Source organism: Otolemur garnettii, unplaced genomic scaffold, assembly GCF_000181295.1.
Source record: "Otolemur garnettii isolate 467f Iridium unplaced genomic scaffold, OtoGar3 scaffold00060, whole genome shotgun sequence".
Lineage (NCBI taxonomy): Eukaryota > Metazoa > Chordata > Mammalia > Primates > Galagidae > Otolemur > Otolemur garnettii.
Window position 1 is genome coordinate 2,032,428 of NW_003852455.1, and position 19,478 is coordinate 2,051,905.

Genomic DNA, 19,478 nt, shown 5'->3' on the forward strand with positions numbered 1-19,478 from the left:
CACGTTGTGGTGAAGTAGGAAGGATGCAGCAGTTTCTAGATGGGCTTGGCTTAGGAAAAAGATTATAAAAATCAGTGCTAGTGGCTACCTTGAGAAGGAATCCTAAAGTAAGTTGAAGTTATGGCAAAATGCCCTAAATCTCATATATATTGCCTAAAAAATGGGTGTTTTCTAGAGATAGTGAATCATTAAAAATGTTTTTATTTAACACCAATACATGTCCATTTTGGAAAGATGAAAAATATTTTAAAAATGATTGCACATTTATCACCACAGTGATATTTTAGCGTATTTTCATCTAGTTTCATATGTGTGCTTGTGTATATACACACATAAGTATGTTTATATATTTGACATGCTGATACTGTAAAATATATTACAATATTATATAGTTATACTTTTAAATATTAATTTACTTCAGTGATTAAAATGTGTATGGATATAGTAGAAAACTTGGAAAAGTGTAAGGAGGAAATTTAAAATATAGGCATGCCTTACTTACGATGGGACTACATCTCAGCAAACCTGTTGTAAGTAAAAAATATTGTAAGTTAAAATACATTTAATTCCTTGATAAACCCACTGTGAAGTCAAAACTTTGTAAGTTGAGCCATCTCATGTCAGGGGCCGTCTCTAACTCCACAGTGAAGTGAGGGCACGTGGAGCTAGTCTCCAAGTATGACCTCGGAATGAACAGTGCCTCCCAGCATTCACGTCATTGTACTGTTCCCTACCTTGAGTGTGGGCTGGCTCTGTGACTTATTTTGGACAAATAGGATATGGTGGAACTGATGCTGCATGTCTTCTGAGGCTGGGTCACGAGAGGCTTTGTGGTTTCAGCCTGGGGCTCCTGGAATGCTCGTTCTTGGCAGACTCCCTGTTGGAACCCAGCCGCCATGCTGGACTGAGTCCAAACCCCAGGGAGAGCCCACATGAAAGTGCCTGGGTGGACAGCCCCAGCTAAGCTCTTTGCCGACAGCTGGCACCTGCTGTGGGCAGTCTGGGTAGCTGCCTTGGATGTTGGCTGAGGTTGCCAGCCCTGCTGCTATTTCACTGCATCCACACGAGATGCCCCCCACATCCCCAGGAGAGCTGCCCAGCCCAGCCTAGTTGATCCCCGGAACTGTCAGGGGTGATAACTCGTTGTTTTCAGCCCCCAGGTTTTGGGTTGGTTTATTACAGAGCGGCAGATAACCAGAGCAGGGGCTGTGCGGCTTTGGCAGTAAGCCTGTTTAGAGGGAGCACACAGAGGCCGAAAAGCTCAGGCTCTAGAGCCAGGTGACCTGCCTTCTTGCAGGGTCACTCACTGGCTGTGTGACCCTATACAAGGTGCTGTAGGGTACTGTGAGCCAGAGTTTTCAGGACTTGTAAAATGGAAAGTGGGGGCACTTAAAAGTATCCCAGTGGCTAGCACAGAGTAGGTGCTGAGTAAATGTTAGTTTCCATGTGGACATATTAATGATCATGAGGAATGGTGCAGAAGTAGGAAAGCAATTCTGTGGCCACCCTTGGCTGGCGTGGGCCTCTCTAGTGTGTCCGCACCAGTGTGGCCCCCTTTGTGGCATGGCCCCCACTCTAGTGTGGTCCTCTTTCTCTTTGGCATGGCCCTGTCTTGCAGGCCCCACAAACTGAGCATCAGGACACCCCTGCCCCATGCTTTCTGGGTGACCAGGGAGCAGGGCTGCCATCCTCAGGGCCAGGAAAAGATGGAAACAGCAGTGGCAGTAGCAGAGAATAAATAATGAAACCCCTACCTACTGTGTTTACATTTTGAGGCTAGGAAATAGGTCATTTATTTCTGAGCCTCCACACTTAGCACAGTGCTCGGCACATAGTAGGGACTTTGTAGCTCACTTGACTAGGCACAGCTGAGCTTGGCATATGGACCTTCTGTGCCTGGAGTATGTCTGTGCTGTTCTGAGAATAAGCAGAAGGGTGTGAGTGAGGGGAAGGGGCTACATCTGTTCAGAATCATAGGATGGTAGGGCTCGGAGGGGTCGCAGTGTCTGTTTCAAACCCCTGGTCCTCACAGTCTAGGACAGTGGGAGCCCAGAAGGGAAGTAGCTTGCGCATGGCTGGACATAGTGGCAAAGCCAGGCCCACAAGCTGACACTCTAACCCGGTGCCCTGTCTACTCACACCTACCTAAAATCTCCAAGTTCACATTTCATTGAATAAGGTAAAGCCCATTGCATCACTTGTTTGAACAAAAACAGGGAAAGGAAAAGGGGCTGTAGTGTGAGCTCTGACGTGCGGTTATCTACCACTTGTTTATTTATTGAGGTAAGAATGGATAATGGCCCTCTAGCCTGGGGCTGCTGGAGGTTTCCTGGGAGGGCCATGGCCACCCTGAGCATGTGGCTGACGGACCTGAAGCCCCAGTGTCAGCACCTCTGGCACTTCCTCCTTGTTCAGTCCCTTGCATCAGGCAGCACAGGGCCTGCCAGGCAGGGAAGAATTTGCACGGCACAACCTGCCATTCGTGGGTGAGCCCAGAGAACAGCTCTGTACAGCAGAGTGCCGGCTAAGAAGCAGAAAGGGAACAAAGGCATCAGAAATCACTGGCTGGCAGCAAATATGGTAAAAATTTATATAGGCAAGAGTCATCAATGGCTATTAAAATCATCAGGCAAAAATGTGTTAAAGAATAGGGCATTATCATACTCTCATGGTGCTTCCCCACAAAATGCTGTTGTTACAAAGAGAAAAAGAGTAACTTTATGGTTATCAAAGTTAACATCGGCAGTAGTGAGGCGGACAACACGATGAGCCTCCCGACGTGAAGGGTGAGAACATGGCGTCGCCTCTGTGATGTCCTGATGAAGATGCGTAGCCTGAACCTAACCCCAAGGAGCCATTGAGCAAACTCGACTGAAGGGCCTTTTACTAAATAATGGGGCTGTACCCCTCAAATTGTCCCAGGTCACAGAAGATGAGGGAAAACCAAGGAATTCAGATTGAGGAGATGTGACAACTATGTGTAATCTGGGACCAGAAATTTTGTTGTTGTTTCCTTTTTTAGACACCTGACTAATTTTGAATGGGACTCTGGATTCAATCTCGTACTGAGGTATTCATGTCAATTTCCTGACTTTGATGTTGCGCTGTTGTTACGAAAGTGTCCTTGCTTCTTAGTAAGTGCGAAATATTTATGAACTCAAACCTTTCTGTTTTTTGCATTCAGCTACAGTTTTGTCAATTTGGCATTATGTTTTATGTCTTTGATAAAGATTAAAATAGATAACTCAAATTGATTTCATTAGAAGAAAAACTAAGTTAATGAATTAAATGAAATTAAAATTTAATTAAAATAGGGAAGTGAATTAATTGGTACTTAAGTTTGATAAGACACAAGATTGATAGACAGAATCTTTTCCGTTATGGAATGTGTTATGGGGAAAAATTAAAAAGGGAGTTTCTTGGTGGTGAAATATTTGGGGACCCCTGCTCCATGGGCAGGTGAGTCTGTTTTCAATGCAAGTTGGAGCCTTCCTGTGTAATTCTTCTGAGACTAATGCAAGTTGGAGCCTTCCTGTGTAATTCTTCTGAGACTAATAACAAGAGGGGCTCGTCTCCACATCAGACAGAAATGACAGCCGTGAAACTTCGACTCAATCTTATGGAGGAGACAACTATAAAACGGGACAATAAACCCTACTTGGGAGAATTAAATGGGGTAAAATGTGTAGAAGCGTCTCCCTGACATAACCTGAGTCGACATAAAGGCATCTCATCATTTTGTGGATGATGATAGATAGTCAATCTCTTTCTAAAATCTAATATGAATATTAATAATGTAACATGAAGTTTCGTCAGGAGCCCTGGCTCAGTAGACAGAAGACCTAAGAGCTTTTTGACCATAGGCAAGTCAGTTTGCAAACTGTGATAGATGTTGCCACTGAAAAGATTAAAGTCATATATTTTTCCCCTCCTGCCACAAAAAAGTAAAGGAATGAGTAGTTTTTCATATATCAGGCTCAGAGAGATATTTCTGGGTTCATAAAATGGAGGAACTGGTTTTTCTCTTTGGAAGTTGCTGTGATGTACACTTCTGAGCATAAGGAATGATGAGGGGACTACCCTTTCCTCAGCACCCCACCCCCTGCAGCCCCCCTGCCCCCAGGGGAAAGTTAGGGACCATGCCAGAGGACAGACTTCTTCCCCTTGCTGAGAAGCGGGCTGTTCTCCCATCCCACTTATCTTCGTATGTGGGGATCTCAAGAATGCTTAAAGGATCTGCCCCATTGTAGGGAAGAAGAAGGGTAGGGTGCCCTTTCTCCTTCATCCTTTCTGTTGCCTGAAATGCAGCCAAGTTGGCTGGAGCCCTGATAGCTTTTTTGCACCATGAGGTATGTTGAGGATTGAAACCAGATCTAGCATAGCAGAGTAGAAAGGCAGAAGAAGCCTGGATCTTTGATAAGTCCTTAGATGGCATAGCTGTGGTCATGTATGTGTTCAAACCACTGCTACTGGAAGTGATCTGATATTTGCAGTTTAAACCAATCCACATGGATGTACCTGATCCCCTAGCATTTTTATAAGGATTAAATGAGCTAAAGCGTGGGGAAGAATGTTATGAGCTGGGAGTGCATTTGAACATTGCAACATACCATGAACATAAAAGGCTTTAGTTGTGTTATTGTCATTGTCATAAGAGTAAATGGAAGGGACAGGCCACAATGGACAGATTACAACAGGGTGCTGGGCCCAGGGGCAGGAGCGTGTGTCAGGCCACGGTGTGGGGGTTGGGAGCCGCAGGCAATAGGATGAAGCCTTTGTTAGTTTCCTGACTTGACGTTGAATCCATAATGTATCAGGGCTCAGATGCCAGTCCAGAGGGAGGCGGTGTGGAACGTGGAAAGGCAGAGGCATGTGAGATTAGAAATAGAAGCTCCCATAATTCCAATAAAGAACCTCAAAAGTTTGCACTGTGATATATGGGGCAACCAATTGGTAGCTGTATCATTATTTTCAGAAAATATCTGTTAATTCTTTGCAAAGGACGCTGCCCTCTCCACCTTCTGCTCCCAGGAGTCTGTGAGAAATCCCTGGTGAAGAGGAAAGACCCGTCTGACTAACCAAGGTGAACAAAGTCAAAATGTGGTCCTGCTTTGGGTAGGAATAGGAACTTAAGCTTTTAGAGACCAAAAAACGTAGAGTCTAGAGTAGATACTACAGAAACCCCAAATATGGAAAGGCCACTAGGGGCCATGGATGTCTGTACCACAGAAATTACAGAATTAGCTTTGTAATTCCATTTTCCCTATAGCACAGGAGCTGTAATTTCATACTAGCAATAGAAGTGAGAAGAAAATTTACACTGAGTGTTTTGTGTTGTCTTCTGTAAGTCCTGACTATTTTTCAGCCAAGTTCAAAGTAAACTCTGTCCTATCTTAAAGGATATGATTTATAACTTGTCACAGAATGTGCTGAGGATGAAGGAAACATTGTCGCAGAAGCAAAAAATCAGTGTCTTTTCTTGATAGTTTGTTTTGTCCACAACATGGGAGCTGAGAGTTACACAGTGTTAGGACTGAGCCACAGCTAACACCGTTTTCCATGCTTCATCTTGAGAGGGGGTGAGCAGGGCTATAAGAAAGAGTTTACTGTAGACTGAATATATAAAACTGACTGTGGTCATTAATTTCAACCTCCTGGCCCCAAAACCTTTTACCAGAGCTGCTAACAGGTTGCATAAATCATTCTTATGAACTCCATTTCCTTTCCCTCCCCAGCCTCCCTCAGAGTTGGGGGCAGGCTGCTAATGTGGAAAACATAGATTAGCCTGGAGAGACTCCGGGACTTCCTGTCTGCACAGAGCCTGCAGAACTGAGCGCGGCTATGTCCTGGCTGTCCAGGGGCCTGCGAGGCACAGCTGCGTGGCAGTCAGCAAGCCCCAGCCGTCAGAGCCCAGTCCATTTGAGTGGGATGATCACTTGGCCACTGTTGGCTGCATCATCTTGGGCACTTTCCGATTTCCTCATTTGTCAGATAGAAATACTATTACTAATATATGATACACTAGTATTTACTATAATAATAATCTTATAGAGTGTTTAGATGATTCAGTGAGGATAACGTTTTTACACACGTTGGCTATTGTCTTTACAAACTCCCTTCCAATGTACTTTTGTGGCAGTAAACCCTTCCTTTCAGAAGTTTCTCCATTGGTCTCTGCTCAGTGAAAAGGAACCCCAACAGTCTTCATGCCTCTTGGGGATTAGGGTCTCGGGGGAGGTGTCATGGAAAGCCAGGGACCCTTCCCTGCCTCTGGACGTCCCAGTCACTGCCCCGAGGTGATTTGGAGCTGTCTGCTATTTTCACTTTGGATGTGGAAGTATTTCTTCTTTTAAAGATAATGGGATTTTAAAAGTAACTTCGGAGCTGTCTGAAGGCTTTTCTCAGAACTGGCATGTGATGGATGGAGCAAACTAATCTGAGATTGCTTTCAACACCGCCCCTCCCCTGTTGGTTGTCTCAGACAAACTGCCAAAACTCTCTGAGCCTCAGGTTCCTCATTTGAAAATGGGAGATGCTAACACCCGCTTGGAAATGGAGGTTCACTAGCTGAGTCAGTAAACATGAAGCCCTCTGCATGCGCCTGGGTCTGGCACACTCACATCCTGTCCCTGCTCCTAGAGGGGGAACATTTGTCTGATGGGGCTGGAGGAGCCTCAGGAATCTGTGGCTCCGGCCAGGGCCCTTGGTGCTCTGCTCTGTTCTTTTGTAACCCCAATCCACACACTTTGCCTGCTGCCAGGCAGCTGGGCTTTGCCCTTCAAATAGAACGGGTAAGTGCACTTTGACACACAGGGAAAGGCCCAGCTGGGATGTGAGAAGCACCATCGCCAATTCCAACCACAGATCCCCTCTGGGACATAGCCGTCCATCACTGTTTGGGGCCTCGGACAGGAGAAGCCCATCTGGTACGGCTGGTGTGGCGCAGCAAGCCTGCCTGTCCCGTGGGCCTCAAAACAGCTTCTCCAGGGTCACGAGCCTCTCACTGTGAGAGGAAATCTCCACCCCTTTCAGTTGCCCTTTGGCTTCTGCAGGCCAGAGGTGCTGCTGAACAGCAATTAAACAGCACCAGAGTATGATAAAGCAGGTGGCAAATTGCTGCGATATTTCAAAACAGACAATGAGAAAATCAGTCCCCTTTCCAGGCAGCTGCTTCCAGGTCCTCAGTCTCATGATGCTGGAGTCACATAGCTTGGTGTTGTCATAATTTCCCCTTCCCCCCGAACCCTCTCCTGGTTGGTGGAAAGCTTGGGCTCATGTGCTGTGGTGAAAGCCCTCTGATGTCTTATAAATATTTATCTCTGCGAAGCTCTGAAGCTGTTTCAAAGCAGAAAGAGAAGGCACTTGCATGGTTAACCTGCCCCTCCCAGAAGACCTGTTTGGTCTCCCGGGATGGTAGCCCTGGTGCTTACCTAAGGGTATCTTTTCTTTTCGTCGCATGGTGTTTTGTGTGTAAGATATGTCTGCCAGGAATTGTTTTGGGGTATAGGAGAAGGGAGGGGAGAGGAAAGGATGCTCTTTTTTTTTTTTTCTTTTTCCTGGGATTTTTTTTTTCCTTTTGCTGTTTGTTTTTGGGTATCATTAATTACTCACTCTGGGTTGTAATTTCACCCCTGGTCAGATGACATGCTTGTGGCTGGTTTAATTGGAAGCTGATGAGTTGTCCTAAGCCTGTTTCGACAGGGGAATGTTGATTTGGGAATCTCCCAGCTGGTGCTAGGTTGTGAATGTGGCCCTCTCTGGAGCGGTCATGTAGAGGTATTAGCTGCCAGCCAGGCCTCAGACCCTAGTAGGGGTTCTGAAAACAATCCCCCCAGACAGGCAGGCGCTCCTGAGCACTGCTGCCAGGACTGTGGCAGTGATAAGCGGAACGGGGTCTGGAAGGTTTGAGAGCTGAACTGTGAGCTAGCACTTTGGAGCTTGTCCTTGTTTTCCAGCTTGTTCGAGCCAAGTGGCACCATTTCTTTAGCCTACAAATGGAGTGTGAGATGATGAGGGTGAGCAGACACGTTCCCCTGTGAAGGTGGTACCACAGTTTTTACTTTATGGCCTGGAGATGAAGTTCAAATGGAAATACATCTCAGGCCAGAACGCCTCCCTGGATTCTTAGTGTCTTTTCCCCCTTTGGGTTGAAGTACTTCAGGGGTTCCGGTCTTGTGGTTAGACATTTATCAGTCTTGTAGTTAGGGGCTATGGCCAAGACCCCTTAACCACCTTCTGTACCCTGGAGGCAGCAACTCTTCCACGTCCTGAAATACTTCAAGTCAGTTTCGTGTGCCAAACTGTCATTCCCTATGAAAACCAGTCCTTCACCTGCCAACCCATGAGATAGAAATTCTGGAAGCTCTTCTAGGTTTTCCTATCTATCAGGAGGCCAGGTTGGCGGGCATCAGGTTGTTGAGCTCATCCAAGGAGAATGCTTGGCACAAGCGTGTTCCTGCGACACCAGGTGCCCACACAGGACTTTTCCTTACATACAGGAAGGCTTCCTTCCACCTGAGAAAACAACGTGGGTGCACAGCGATACTTCGGTGATTGTGTTTGTGATTTAAACAAATACCATGAGAGGAATTTTAAGTTTGAGGGGCTGGTTGGAGAGTTGAACTAATTGGATACAATGGCAAACACTTTTCCAGGAATGGAGGGACTACCTAGAACAGGGAAGGGCTGGTAGATGGTAAGTGTTTTTCTGCTGGTCACTGTGGGTCTAACACCGGGCACTGAACTTGTATCCCACCAGTGGTTCTGGGCCTTGAATGTTAAGTCTGGCTCCTGCCTCTGCTTCAGGTTAAAACAGCTCAAAGTGTGTTCTTAGAAGAACGTAAAGATCTGTTTGTTCTTTCACATCCATGCCTGATGTTAATGTGAGAACACGGAGAGCAATGTCCTCTCTCCTGAAAGCCGACTGGAAGGCGTGTGCATCTGGGAGGTCTCATTTCTTTCCTGTGACTACTACTTACTCATCTCCAGGCCTACATTTTCATGGGCTGGTAGACAGATACTCTAGCAGCTACTTGTGTTGGGTGCTTGATTAGTCCTGTGCACAACTACCTTTGGGCTATTACACAATGTTTTCTGCTGTCTAGGAATTTATGGCCCAAGTTGGAAAGGTGAGCAGACTAAGAGACTCAAGGGATTTAGGAGATGAGAGTTCTGGAATCAGCTTTGCCACTTAGCTTGAGTGTGACCTCTGACAAGCCCTTCCTCAGTTTCCTCCTCTGTAAAATGGATAGTTTGGACTCAGTTATTAGGACTTCTTTTCATATTTGCTATCTAAGATTATTGCATCCTCCATCCTTTTTGTTGTCTTTTCTCAATATTTGGACATAGTGGACATTCAATAAGCCTTGGATACTGGCCATTCTTTTGAATCTTGTAGAGGTTTAGTCCTAGTCCTTCATTTTCTCAGACATTCTTTATTGATTTCATCTTTTCCTTGCTTTGGCAGTTATCTCATTCATTTGTTCCTTAGATTTCAGCGTTCCCACTGCTGTCATTTCACGGCATCTCAGTTGGGCCATGGCTGGGGTGTAACTCCCATGTATCTGTAATACCTTTAGGTACTGTGTGTACAACCCCTCCCCATGAAGTGGGCCCCACAGAGAGATGGCAACATCAAGGACCAAAGGCCAGAGGAATGGGCCCCTTTAAAAAAAATCTCATCCTAATGAATTTCAGCATTCCTGGTAAGCATATTTCTCTTCAACAGTGACATTTACAACTTGGCATCTTATTTCATAATTACATAAAACAGAGGTCCCCCACCTTTGTGGTACCAGGGACTGGTTGCATGGAAGACAATCTTTTTCTTGGACTGGGGTCTTGCGGGACTGGTTTCAGGATGATTTAAGCACATCATATTTACTGTGCACACCATTTCTATTATTATTACATTATAATATAGAATGAAATAATTATACAACTCACTGTAATGCAGAATCAGTGGGTTTGCTTTCCTGCAACTAGGCAGTTGCATCTGGGGGTGATGGGAGACAGTGACACCCAAAGTGTCTCTCTTATCTCCAGTCTACTCTGTAATCCTGTTTTGGTTGCTGTCACTACAGAAAACCCTGCTTCACAAAGGTAAGACATTGGAAATGGAAACAGGTTTTTCAGTGGTTTTGTGGCAATCTCAGGATGTTCTGCCTTGACTTCAGTCCAGCACATAGAGAAATTTGAAGTTGACTCAAGCATACTTTTAAAGCCACCATCATTCACAATATCAAGCAGCTGATCTTCTAGCAGAGGCAAAGTCAATTCACCTGGCTTATTCACACATGGGCCTCACAGCAGAAGGTGAGAGGTAGTTGAGCCAGCAAAGCTTCATCTGTATTTACAGGCTTTTCCCATCACTGAGCATTAGATTCTCATACAGAGAGCATGACCTAGATCCCTCACATGCATAGTTTATGGGAGGGCTCACGGTCCTTCAAGAATTCATAGTCCTTCAAGAATTGAACGCAGTTGCTGATCTGACAGGTGGTGGAGCTCAGGTGGTGCCGAGAGCTACCCCAGTTCCTAACAAACTGTGGACTGGTACCAGCCCAGGGATAACAGCAGAATAACTTTCTGGACAGGTGCCCACGTGATAGTGCAGGCTGCACAGGGGGGTGCTGTCGACCTCTGAACTGAAGGGACTGTCCTCTCACCTCTGCTGAAAGGCAGTGGCTGGATCAGGGTTCTGTATTGGTGGAAAGGGGTCCCTTGTGCTGGAGTTGCTGCTTCTTTCCTTCCTAGTCAGTTAACCTCATTTGGTGATACCCCTAGTGAAAGAAGCAACGTTAAGCAAGCCTTTCCTAAAAGGTGCTTTGGGATGGAAGAGTCATAAACAATATCAAAGCATCTCAAGTTCCTGTGTCTTAGGGCTGTGTATGACCTTTCTGGGTTCATTTTTAGCCAGTCTGTAAAGGGCAAGGAAAGTGCTCAGGTTCACTGGGGGTACATTAAGACAAGAATGAGGTTCTGCCAAAATGAAGGATCTTATCTGGAGGCATCTTATGTCCCTGAGCTGTGCCCTCCCAGCTCATTCCTATTCTCCAGGAGTGTTCTCTTTAGAGGGGTGGTGACATAGGTGCACAGGGGCAGTGACCAGACTCAGGCAGCTGTGTGGGGAGCTTAGAGTAGGAAGCCATCACTTCTGCAGGGCCTGTCTGGGCGGGCCAGGGAAAAAGGGGTTCAGGCTGCTCATTGCAGAGTAAGTAAAGTTTGGATGGCTTGAAAGAAGAGAGAACACTTAGAGCAGGGGACAGGCTTTTGATGAAGGGAACAGTTGACTAAGGAATAGACGCCTCTACCATCAGGAGGGTGATATTGTGCAATTATCATTAATTCCGGACGTTCCTATTCCTTAAATTCCACACTTGGCCAGCTTGTTGCTCTGCTCCAGAATTCTTTGTTTCTCAAGGTCTTTGACATTTAAGTACACTACTGGGGCCCCGGGGAGGGTGACCACGGAGCCCAGTATCTCTGATCAGAAAGGAGTTAGGCTGTCCTGGAAAGAGCACACCAGGCCAAGGTTCACCTCCTGGCCCCAGCACTTAATTGTTGTGTGATCCTGGGCTATAGTTTTTAACCTTTCTAAGCCTCTGTTTATTTATCTAAAAATGGAAATTACTTAACACACTGGGCAGTTAGGGGAAGTAAACTATTGGCATTCAATGCTGGACACTTAAAAATCATTCAAGAAAAGGGTGCCTCCCTGTGGCCATTGCCGATGTGCCTATGGAAAGTACCCCATGGGGCCACAAAGATGAGATCTCCCCTTCTTTCACAGCCTTGTCAATGCCACAAAACTGCTACCACCTATCCTCTAGACTACTCCACCTCCTGGCCACACGCCCTTGTCCCCTGCTGTGCCTATCAGCAGAACCTGGAATGGTGGTGCCATCCTATCTCATTCAGGCCTTTCCTTATGTAAGAGCTGCCTGAGACCCTAGATGTAGGAGGCTGGGCTGCAAGAGATGGACCAAAGGAAAGTGGAGAAGTGAACAGGACAGTGTGTGCTATCCGAGCTCCAGGCGGCTGTCCCTGGGTGGCCCACCATGACCTCTTGGTGGCTGCCGGTTTCATTTCTGCACATTTTTCCCTAGGACACAGTGTCCTAACCTTATGCCACCACTGGGTTCTTTCCTTCTGATCCCCAGGGCTGCCTCCAAGAGTAGCAGGCGCCTAGGTCCTGCCCTGTGGCCTGTCTCTGTTCTTTACTCTGCAGTTAGGGCAGCTTTCCAGAGACTAGCAAAGTCGCCGCAAGGGCTTCCCGACATCCGGACTCCCAGGTTATCAACTTTCCTGATTTCTGGGTCTTTGCTATTGTTATTGTTTTTAGTTGCAGGAAGGAAAGCAGTTGTTTTACTCCTCATGTCGGGGGAGGGAGCCCTGAAGCCAGCCAGGCAGCAGGGGCCGTGCTTGTAGGGACAGACCCCTCTCCTGTGCCCTTTGCCCAAGAGGGCAGAGAAACCTGGTTCTGCCACCCTTTTACTTTCCTATGGACTGAGCAGCTACATTCTCTTCTGCTCTGACTTTTTTTCCCCACAGGAAAGTAATGTAGGATATTTTGTTTTTGTGTCACAAAGAAAATAGAACAAGGAACAAATGAATCAGCTTTTCTTGAATCGTAAGCTGTGATTTCTTCATAAACTAGTTTAGAGAACGGCTATTGAATTTCACAAACATTCCTGAGTGTTTACTGAATGCCAGACCCTGTATGATGAATGGATAGAGGCCAAGATGCATAAGATATGGTCCCTGTCCTCAGAAGGCTTCTTAGCAACCTGCCCTTGGAGTGTGGTACTGCTCTGTGCTAGCAGGTGAGAAAACATGGCTATAGAGCAAAGGGCGAGCCCATCAGGGCTGGGATAGGTGTGAGTGTCCTTCACTTCTCCGTACTGCTGAGCATCAGGGCCTGGCTCAGACCACCTTCTTGACTTCTAGCTGTAGTGAGTTTCCTGTTCTCCAGTGTCTACATTCCTTGGTGTGCTCTAGCCTGTGAAGCTGCAGTCCCCAACCCCTGGGCCATAGCCCAGTACCCATCTGTGACCTGTTAGGAACCAGGCTGCACAGCAGGAGATGAGGGGGGTGGGAAGGGAGCAAGCAAAGCTTTATCTGCGTTTACAGCTACTCCTGTCACTTGCATCACCACCTGTGCTCTGCCTCTTGTCAAATCAGCCATGGCATTAGATTCTCACAGGAGTGGGAATGCTACTGTAAGCTGTGCATGGCAGGGATCTAGGTTGCATATTGCTTACCTAGATCTCATCACCCTTCCCATACCCCATCCTCAGTCAGAGGAAGAATTGACCATGAAACTGGTCCTTGGTGCCAGAAAGGTTGGGGACCACTCCTGTAAGGTGTTTCCCACACTTTTCATCTATTTAGTATCATGACCATTTTAGCAAATGAAACAACTGAGGTCAAGTCTGCTCCTGGGTACCAAGTACTTGCTCTCTCTTCTTCACTATTTAGCCGTGTGCCCTCTCGTAGACGGTGAGATAGCCCCTCTGCCATGTCATGCTTCAGTACCTGGCCCCTGTCTGCATTTAGTCGCCCCATGTCTCTCAGCCTGGGGGCTGTCCCCTCTTGGCACTGACTCAGTAGGGTCTCAGTCAGGCTGAGTTGGCTGAAAGATAAGGGAATGCACTTTGCCAGTGCTTCCCTCTTCCTCTTCCCACCCTGAGTTATTTGGAGGCAAGGAAGCTAACAGCTCTTCCGTGCCAGGTGTGAGACTGAATAATTAGGGCTTCTTTAGTCTTCTCAGGTACCTAGCTTCCTTGGCTGTTTCTTTCTGGGCCAGCACCTTAACTCAACACATATCTGGGTTTGTAGAATGTTCTGATAAGGGCCAAGACCAAAGACCCTCCTCTGTGGGTCCCTTTCCACTGGTATTCCAAAGAGGAAACACCTGGGTGCTTTGAGTTTTATATGGGCTGCCCACATACTGTACCATCTAAACTGGATATTTTCTAGAGTGAAAGGGTGCACTGCTAATGGTCACATCAGGATAACAGGCCTACCCTGGAGCAGATGGCAGCCTGGGTTTAAACAAGATGATGTCTGCAGAAGGCGGAGCCATGTCGGGCAGTTGCTGGTAAAGACTTCTAGAGCAGGGAGCTTGTTTCAATGGTAACTTTGTTTCAACGGTAACTTGCAATGTTCAGTGACAACAATAATACTCCTGTGCCCTTTTCTGTCCCCCACAGAACACTTCATGTTCTGCCAATGGCTTAGTCTCCCTTGATGTGTGTCTGTGTCTTACTGTTGTCTTTTTCTCTCCTCTAGAGATCCTGCGAGTCATTCAGGTCGACCTTGACCTGAAGTACAAGACCAACATCCGGGAGCTGTTTGAGGAGTTTGACAATTTCCTGCCAGGCGCCGTCATCGGCATAGCCCGAGAGATGCAGCCAGTGTATAGGTACGTCATGGCTGGGGCCGGGGTCGGGGGTCTCTCCATCCCCTCCCTCCCCCGCTGCTGCACCTGTGGCCCTTCGGGATTTATCAGCATGCACCTCTTCTGGATTTCGTCTCTTAGGAGCATATGTGTACTCATTGCTGACAGTTAATAGTATAGGCCGATGGGTCTGCTCCCAAGCTGTAGGTGCTACCTCAGTGTTTTAGGACAGTTTGTGACATTTTCTTCTGGAAAGCTCAGTTGTGTTGGTTTTTGGCTCTGGTTGAGCTCAGAATTTTAAAATCTTAGGTTTCGTCTTAGAGGCAGTATTAGGGTTTAATGTCCATTCTCACGGTCAGCTGGGCTTTCTTGGCCTCTGAGTCACTGATGACCCCTGCTTTGCACAAGTGCGGTGGGTGGGCTGGTGGGAAAGGCAGCGCAGCTTTGGGACATGGTGTGGCAGCACCTAGTTGAGGTGAAGAGACACCTTCTGCGTGGTACAGAGTTCTGCTGTCAAGTGTACAGCAGAAAGACGTTCTAACGCCTGAGAGCTAGGAGACGTGTTCCAGAACAGTCACTGCAGCATTGTTTATAGTAGCCAAAAAATGAAAACAACTGTGCTATTCAGCAGGCTGGATAATTAAAATGCATTTGTTCAATGAGAACTCTATAGTGACAAATGATTAAATAGCAGCCACGTGGAGTGGTGGGAAAACTAAACTCTCACCTTCAGGCCTGCATGCACAGGTGCCAAGAATTATGGAGAAAACCACAGCAATGATGATGATGATGATGATCGTCACAGCCAGCATGGCGGGGTGGGGACCTGGGGGCATAGCCTTTGGAGAGTTGCAAGGCTTTATTTCTCTCCCCAGGGAGAGGGATGTTTGCATGCATTCTTTTGTGGGTAAAATGTCTAATAGTTAACAACAACAACCAACAGGGAGAGGAATAGCAGAAGCAGATTTGTTAAATTAGGCACATGACAGTGACTGTAGGGCCAGAAAGTTCTATGATGCTGACTCTTCATCCATTGGCTAGAAGCAGGGGTCCTCAAACTCTTTAAACAGGGGGCCAGTTCACTGTCCCTCAGACCGTTGGAAGGCTGGACTGCGGGCCCTGGGATGAGTCAGCTGCTAAGCAGGACAGGCAGTGGCAGCAAAAACACCTGGCAGGCTGGATCAATGTCTCGGCGGGTTGCATATGGCCCGTGGGCCATAGTTTGAGGACACCTGGGCTAGAGCAATAGCTCAGCCATAGCCAGGGCTGCCCAAGTTTGCTCAGAAAGAGCTGGTGTTTCTCGGCCCACGGGGAGGCCTGCTCTTTGTTCTCAGTGCAGACCCTGATGCTGGCTCCCTGAGGACTCTCTTGGAGAGAGGCCCAGTCATTGGAGAGCTGCAGGGTACAGGCAACTAGTGACTCAACAGCGAGTATTTCCTGGAAAGGGAGGGGAAGAAGAGTTGTCTCAGCTTGGTTGTGGCTATTTGCAAGACCCGGATCACATAACAGGAAATTCCTGTAAGGTCTCTGAACAAGAGCTGATAACTCCTTGGGCCTTGTGGACTTGTGTTCCCTTACATAATCCTCTCGCAAGTTGCCCTAGCGTCTCTGGGCTGGCCTCTTGCTCCATGGTGGGTGGATAGGGTTTGGGCAGACACCCACTATCTTGACTACAGTGGACTCCCCTGCCTCATTCTGTCACCTTCATACCAGGGATACTGTGTGGTGGGGTTCTTGAACTGACAAAGGGAGGTGATGGAAAGAGCATCAAACAGAGGGACCTCTGTCCTAGGTCTAGTTCCAGCTTGGCCACTGTGCTCAGGGCATTGGTTTTCCCATCTGAGAAGCGAGCCTGGAAGCTCCAAGCCCTTCTGCCCCTGCTCTGGAGTGAGAGGCAGGGGCCATAGCTCTTTTGACTCCCATGTCCTCCCTTCCTCTGGAAATTGCTGGTGAGCTCCGTGGGGTTCTGGGAGGCCTGGTGCTCTGGGATATTTAGACTGGGCTCATGATTAAATGCAGTTCAGTTAGGACAGTGATGCCATCAAGCCCAGGTTTGGAATCTTCTCATGTAATGTAAGTAGAAATCCAGAAACTTCATCACCTTTAATTTAAACAATATTGACTAGAATTTATATTTTCTGTGGATGTAGGATGTCATAAACAGTACAACTTAAATTGATTAATTGTCTCAGCTTCCCAGCTTCTGAAAGATTTTAGATTTGAAATGAAACAGTTTCATTCACCTTCAGAATCCTTAATTTTTATGCTGTACCATGAGAACAATGAGACCTCTGCTGCGGCCGAGTCCGCAGAAGGCTGCAGGCCTCTGGCACTCAAAAACCAGCGGAAACTTACACTGCTTTGCGTGCTTTCTCCCTGCACACCCCCCCCCCCGCCCCGAAATGTTTCTAAGTACCTCTAATAATTAAGTTTGTAAATGACTACCCTGCCCTGCTGTGTACCCTGCTGGCTCTGGGGAATTGATTTTTAATATTTGCGGTCTCGTGCTGGGGCTGAGAATGGTTTGGTGCTGACTGGCAGACAAGGAATTGATGTGGTTTTTGCCTTCTTCCAGGAGAAAACTGGAGACTGCAGAGATCTGGACAATCTAGTGTTAGTTGTGAGCTGGTAGGATGGGGCTGGGGGTGGGGGTGGGGTAAGACTGAGAGAAGGAAGAGGGTGGGAATGGGAGGTGAGTGAAGAGAGGGTAACCAGGCAGGGACAGACAGAGCTGGCTCTTCTCTGGAGTGAGCAGTCTCCTTGGCTTTGCCATCACAGATTTTGGGGGATCTGCAGCCCAGCCACCTGCCTGCTGGCTGCAGAAGTGATCACTCGTCACTTTCTGTGACTCTTTACAGAACTGTCAGTGGGCTCCAACAACCAGGTTGTTTCCTTAAACTGTTAAGTAAGGTGGACAGGTGTTTTATTATAAGTGGAAACTGCTAGCGTCTATGAAAAGAAAGGACAATTTATTTATTTATTTATTTATTTATACATATAGAGTCTTACTTTGGTAAGTAAGCCATGGCATCATAGCTCACAGCAACCTCAAATTCTTGGGCTCAAGTGATTCTTTTGCCTCAGCCTCCCAAGTAGCTGGGACTATAGGCGCCCACCACAATGCCTGGCTATTTTTTAGAGACAGGGTCTCACCTTTGCTAGGGCTAGTCTCGAACCTGTGAGCTCAGGCAGTCCACCCACCTCGGCCTCCCAGAGTGCTAGGATTACAGACCTAAGCCATCATGCCCGGCCCCAGAAAGGGAAATTTAAAAACAAAACAAGTCAAAACCAAAACACATTTTGATCTGAAAAGTCACTAAGCAGGAATAGATTTGTATCTCCCCAGCTGTGCCATTTTTATAGTCACTTGTGCCATGGTCACTGTACTTCAAAAGGGCACTTTTGAAGTCATGTTTTATGGCTGTTTCCCCTGTATTGTATGCCACAAATGTTCAGAGTTTGGAGCAGGGTAGGGGCAAAGTATTTCTCAGTGTCCATTTGACAAATGGGGTGTTTACAAATTTTGTTTTCCCTCAGATGTAGACCAACCTGACTGTTTTCTGGAAAATAATGCAGAGATTACAGGATATTAGGGTTGGTTTTGTATAATAAGTATGTCCCAAATATTGCATGGGACATACTTGCACTAAACACTTATTTACTGTTTGTCTGAAATTTAAATCTAACAGGATGTTCTGTTTGTTTTTCCCCAAATACGGCAGTTCACACACATCTATCCAAGACTTAAAAACTTCCCTTTTTAGCAGAAGTGAATGATCTAGCTTTCCTACAAGATCCTTGAGTGAACAGGAACAAAGAGTATGGAAGTAGAGCTTGTGGGGGAAATCACGGCATGAGAGTGAGGGGATGGGAGGTGACCTGAAAGTGTCCGTGAAGCACCAGGCCTGAGGCTCATCACTCTGGAGCCAGTCTGTGGCCTGGGTCACCTGGGGAGAGTGCTGGGGCCAGGAGGCCTGCCAATGGCTCCTTTAGGCCGTAGGGCTCCTGCTGACCCTAGAATATGAGAAAGAGAGAGAGAGAGAGAGAGAGAGAGAGAGAGAGACTGACTCTGTGTGTGGGGGTGGGGGGGTGGGGGGCAGGGTTGCAGCCCTTAATTATGATCACTTTGTCCTGGGTCTGGCTGCCTGAGGAGCCTCTGAATGGGAGCTTGTTGGTGGGGGCCTTGGGTTTCCTGTTTCATTCTCTCCGGGCTCCACAGGCAGCTGCATGCTGTTGTGAGCCCAGACCCACCATGAGGTGGAAGCAGCAGGCTAATCCTGTCAGCTGCTGATAACTCGGCCACCAGGCAGGAATTTGCTTTTGTGTTAAGTATTTTAACAGAATGCACTCTTTCACCTTTTTAGGTCACATGGCTTTTTTATTGACAGGCTATGCCAGCCTCGCCTCCTTCCAGATGTTTGGAGTGAGTGAAAACATCCACCCAGCTTCTCTGCAGGCTGCCTCATTGTACTCCTGAGCTGGTGCAAGTCTTGGGGAGGAAGGAAGGATGTAGACTAAACCCTACACCTGCAACTCAGTTGCTGTGCGACCTTGGGCAAATCTCTTGACTTCTCTGAGCTTTAGTTTCTTTAGCCGAGAAATGGTGATTGTAACACTACATATGATATAGTTGACAGGGGGATTATATTAGGCAATGTATTTATGGTGCCTGGCACAGAGCAACACCGAGTAGTAACGATGTTATTCAAAGTCCCAGCTTGGCCACTGATTAGTTCTGTGAACCTAGGGATGTCACTGAATCTCTGAGTGTCCAACCTCAGTTTCCTTACATCTAAAATTGGAGATACCTCTAACTCAGCATATGCATTCATACACACACACACACACACACACACACATATATACACACATAAATATGATGTTACTTTCTTACTCAAAACCTTTATGTAAATTAATGCTAATCCTTTGACATCTAAACCCTTTCCTATGTTAGAAGAATTTCCTGCAGCCCATTATGGGAGCCAAAATGATTGGATACCTTATTTCCTAGTTTCCTTGCAGCTAGAATATTGGTACAATGTTCCCTTCTTTCCCTCCCTCCCCTGATGAAATTACC

At 47.0% G+C, this 19,478-nt stretch overlaps 1 protein-coding gene across 1 annotated transcript in view; it reads left to right on the forward strand.

Moving 5' to 3' along the window:
- Positions 1-19,478, forward strand: part of XXYLT1 (xyloside xylosyltransferase 1) — a 186,170-nt gene that overhangs the window by 91,048 nt on the left and 75,644 nt on the right. Inside the window, exon 3 of the mRNA XM_003792687.3 lies at positions 14,293-14,425. Coding sequence (XP_003792735.1) covers positions 14,293-14,425 — 133 coding nt within the window. The remainder of the gene's footprint in view (positions 1-14,292; positions 14,426-19,478) is intronic.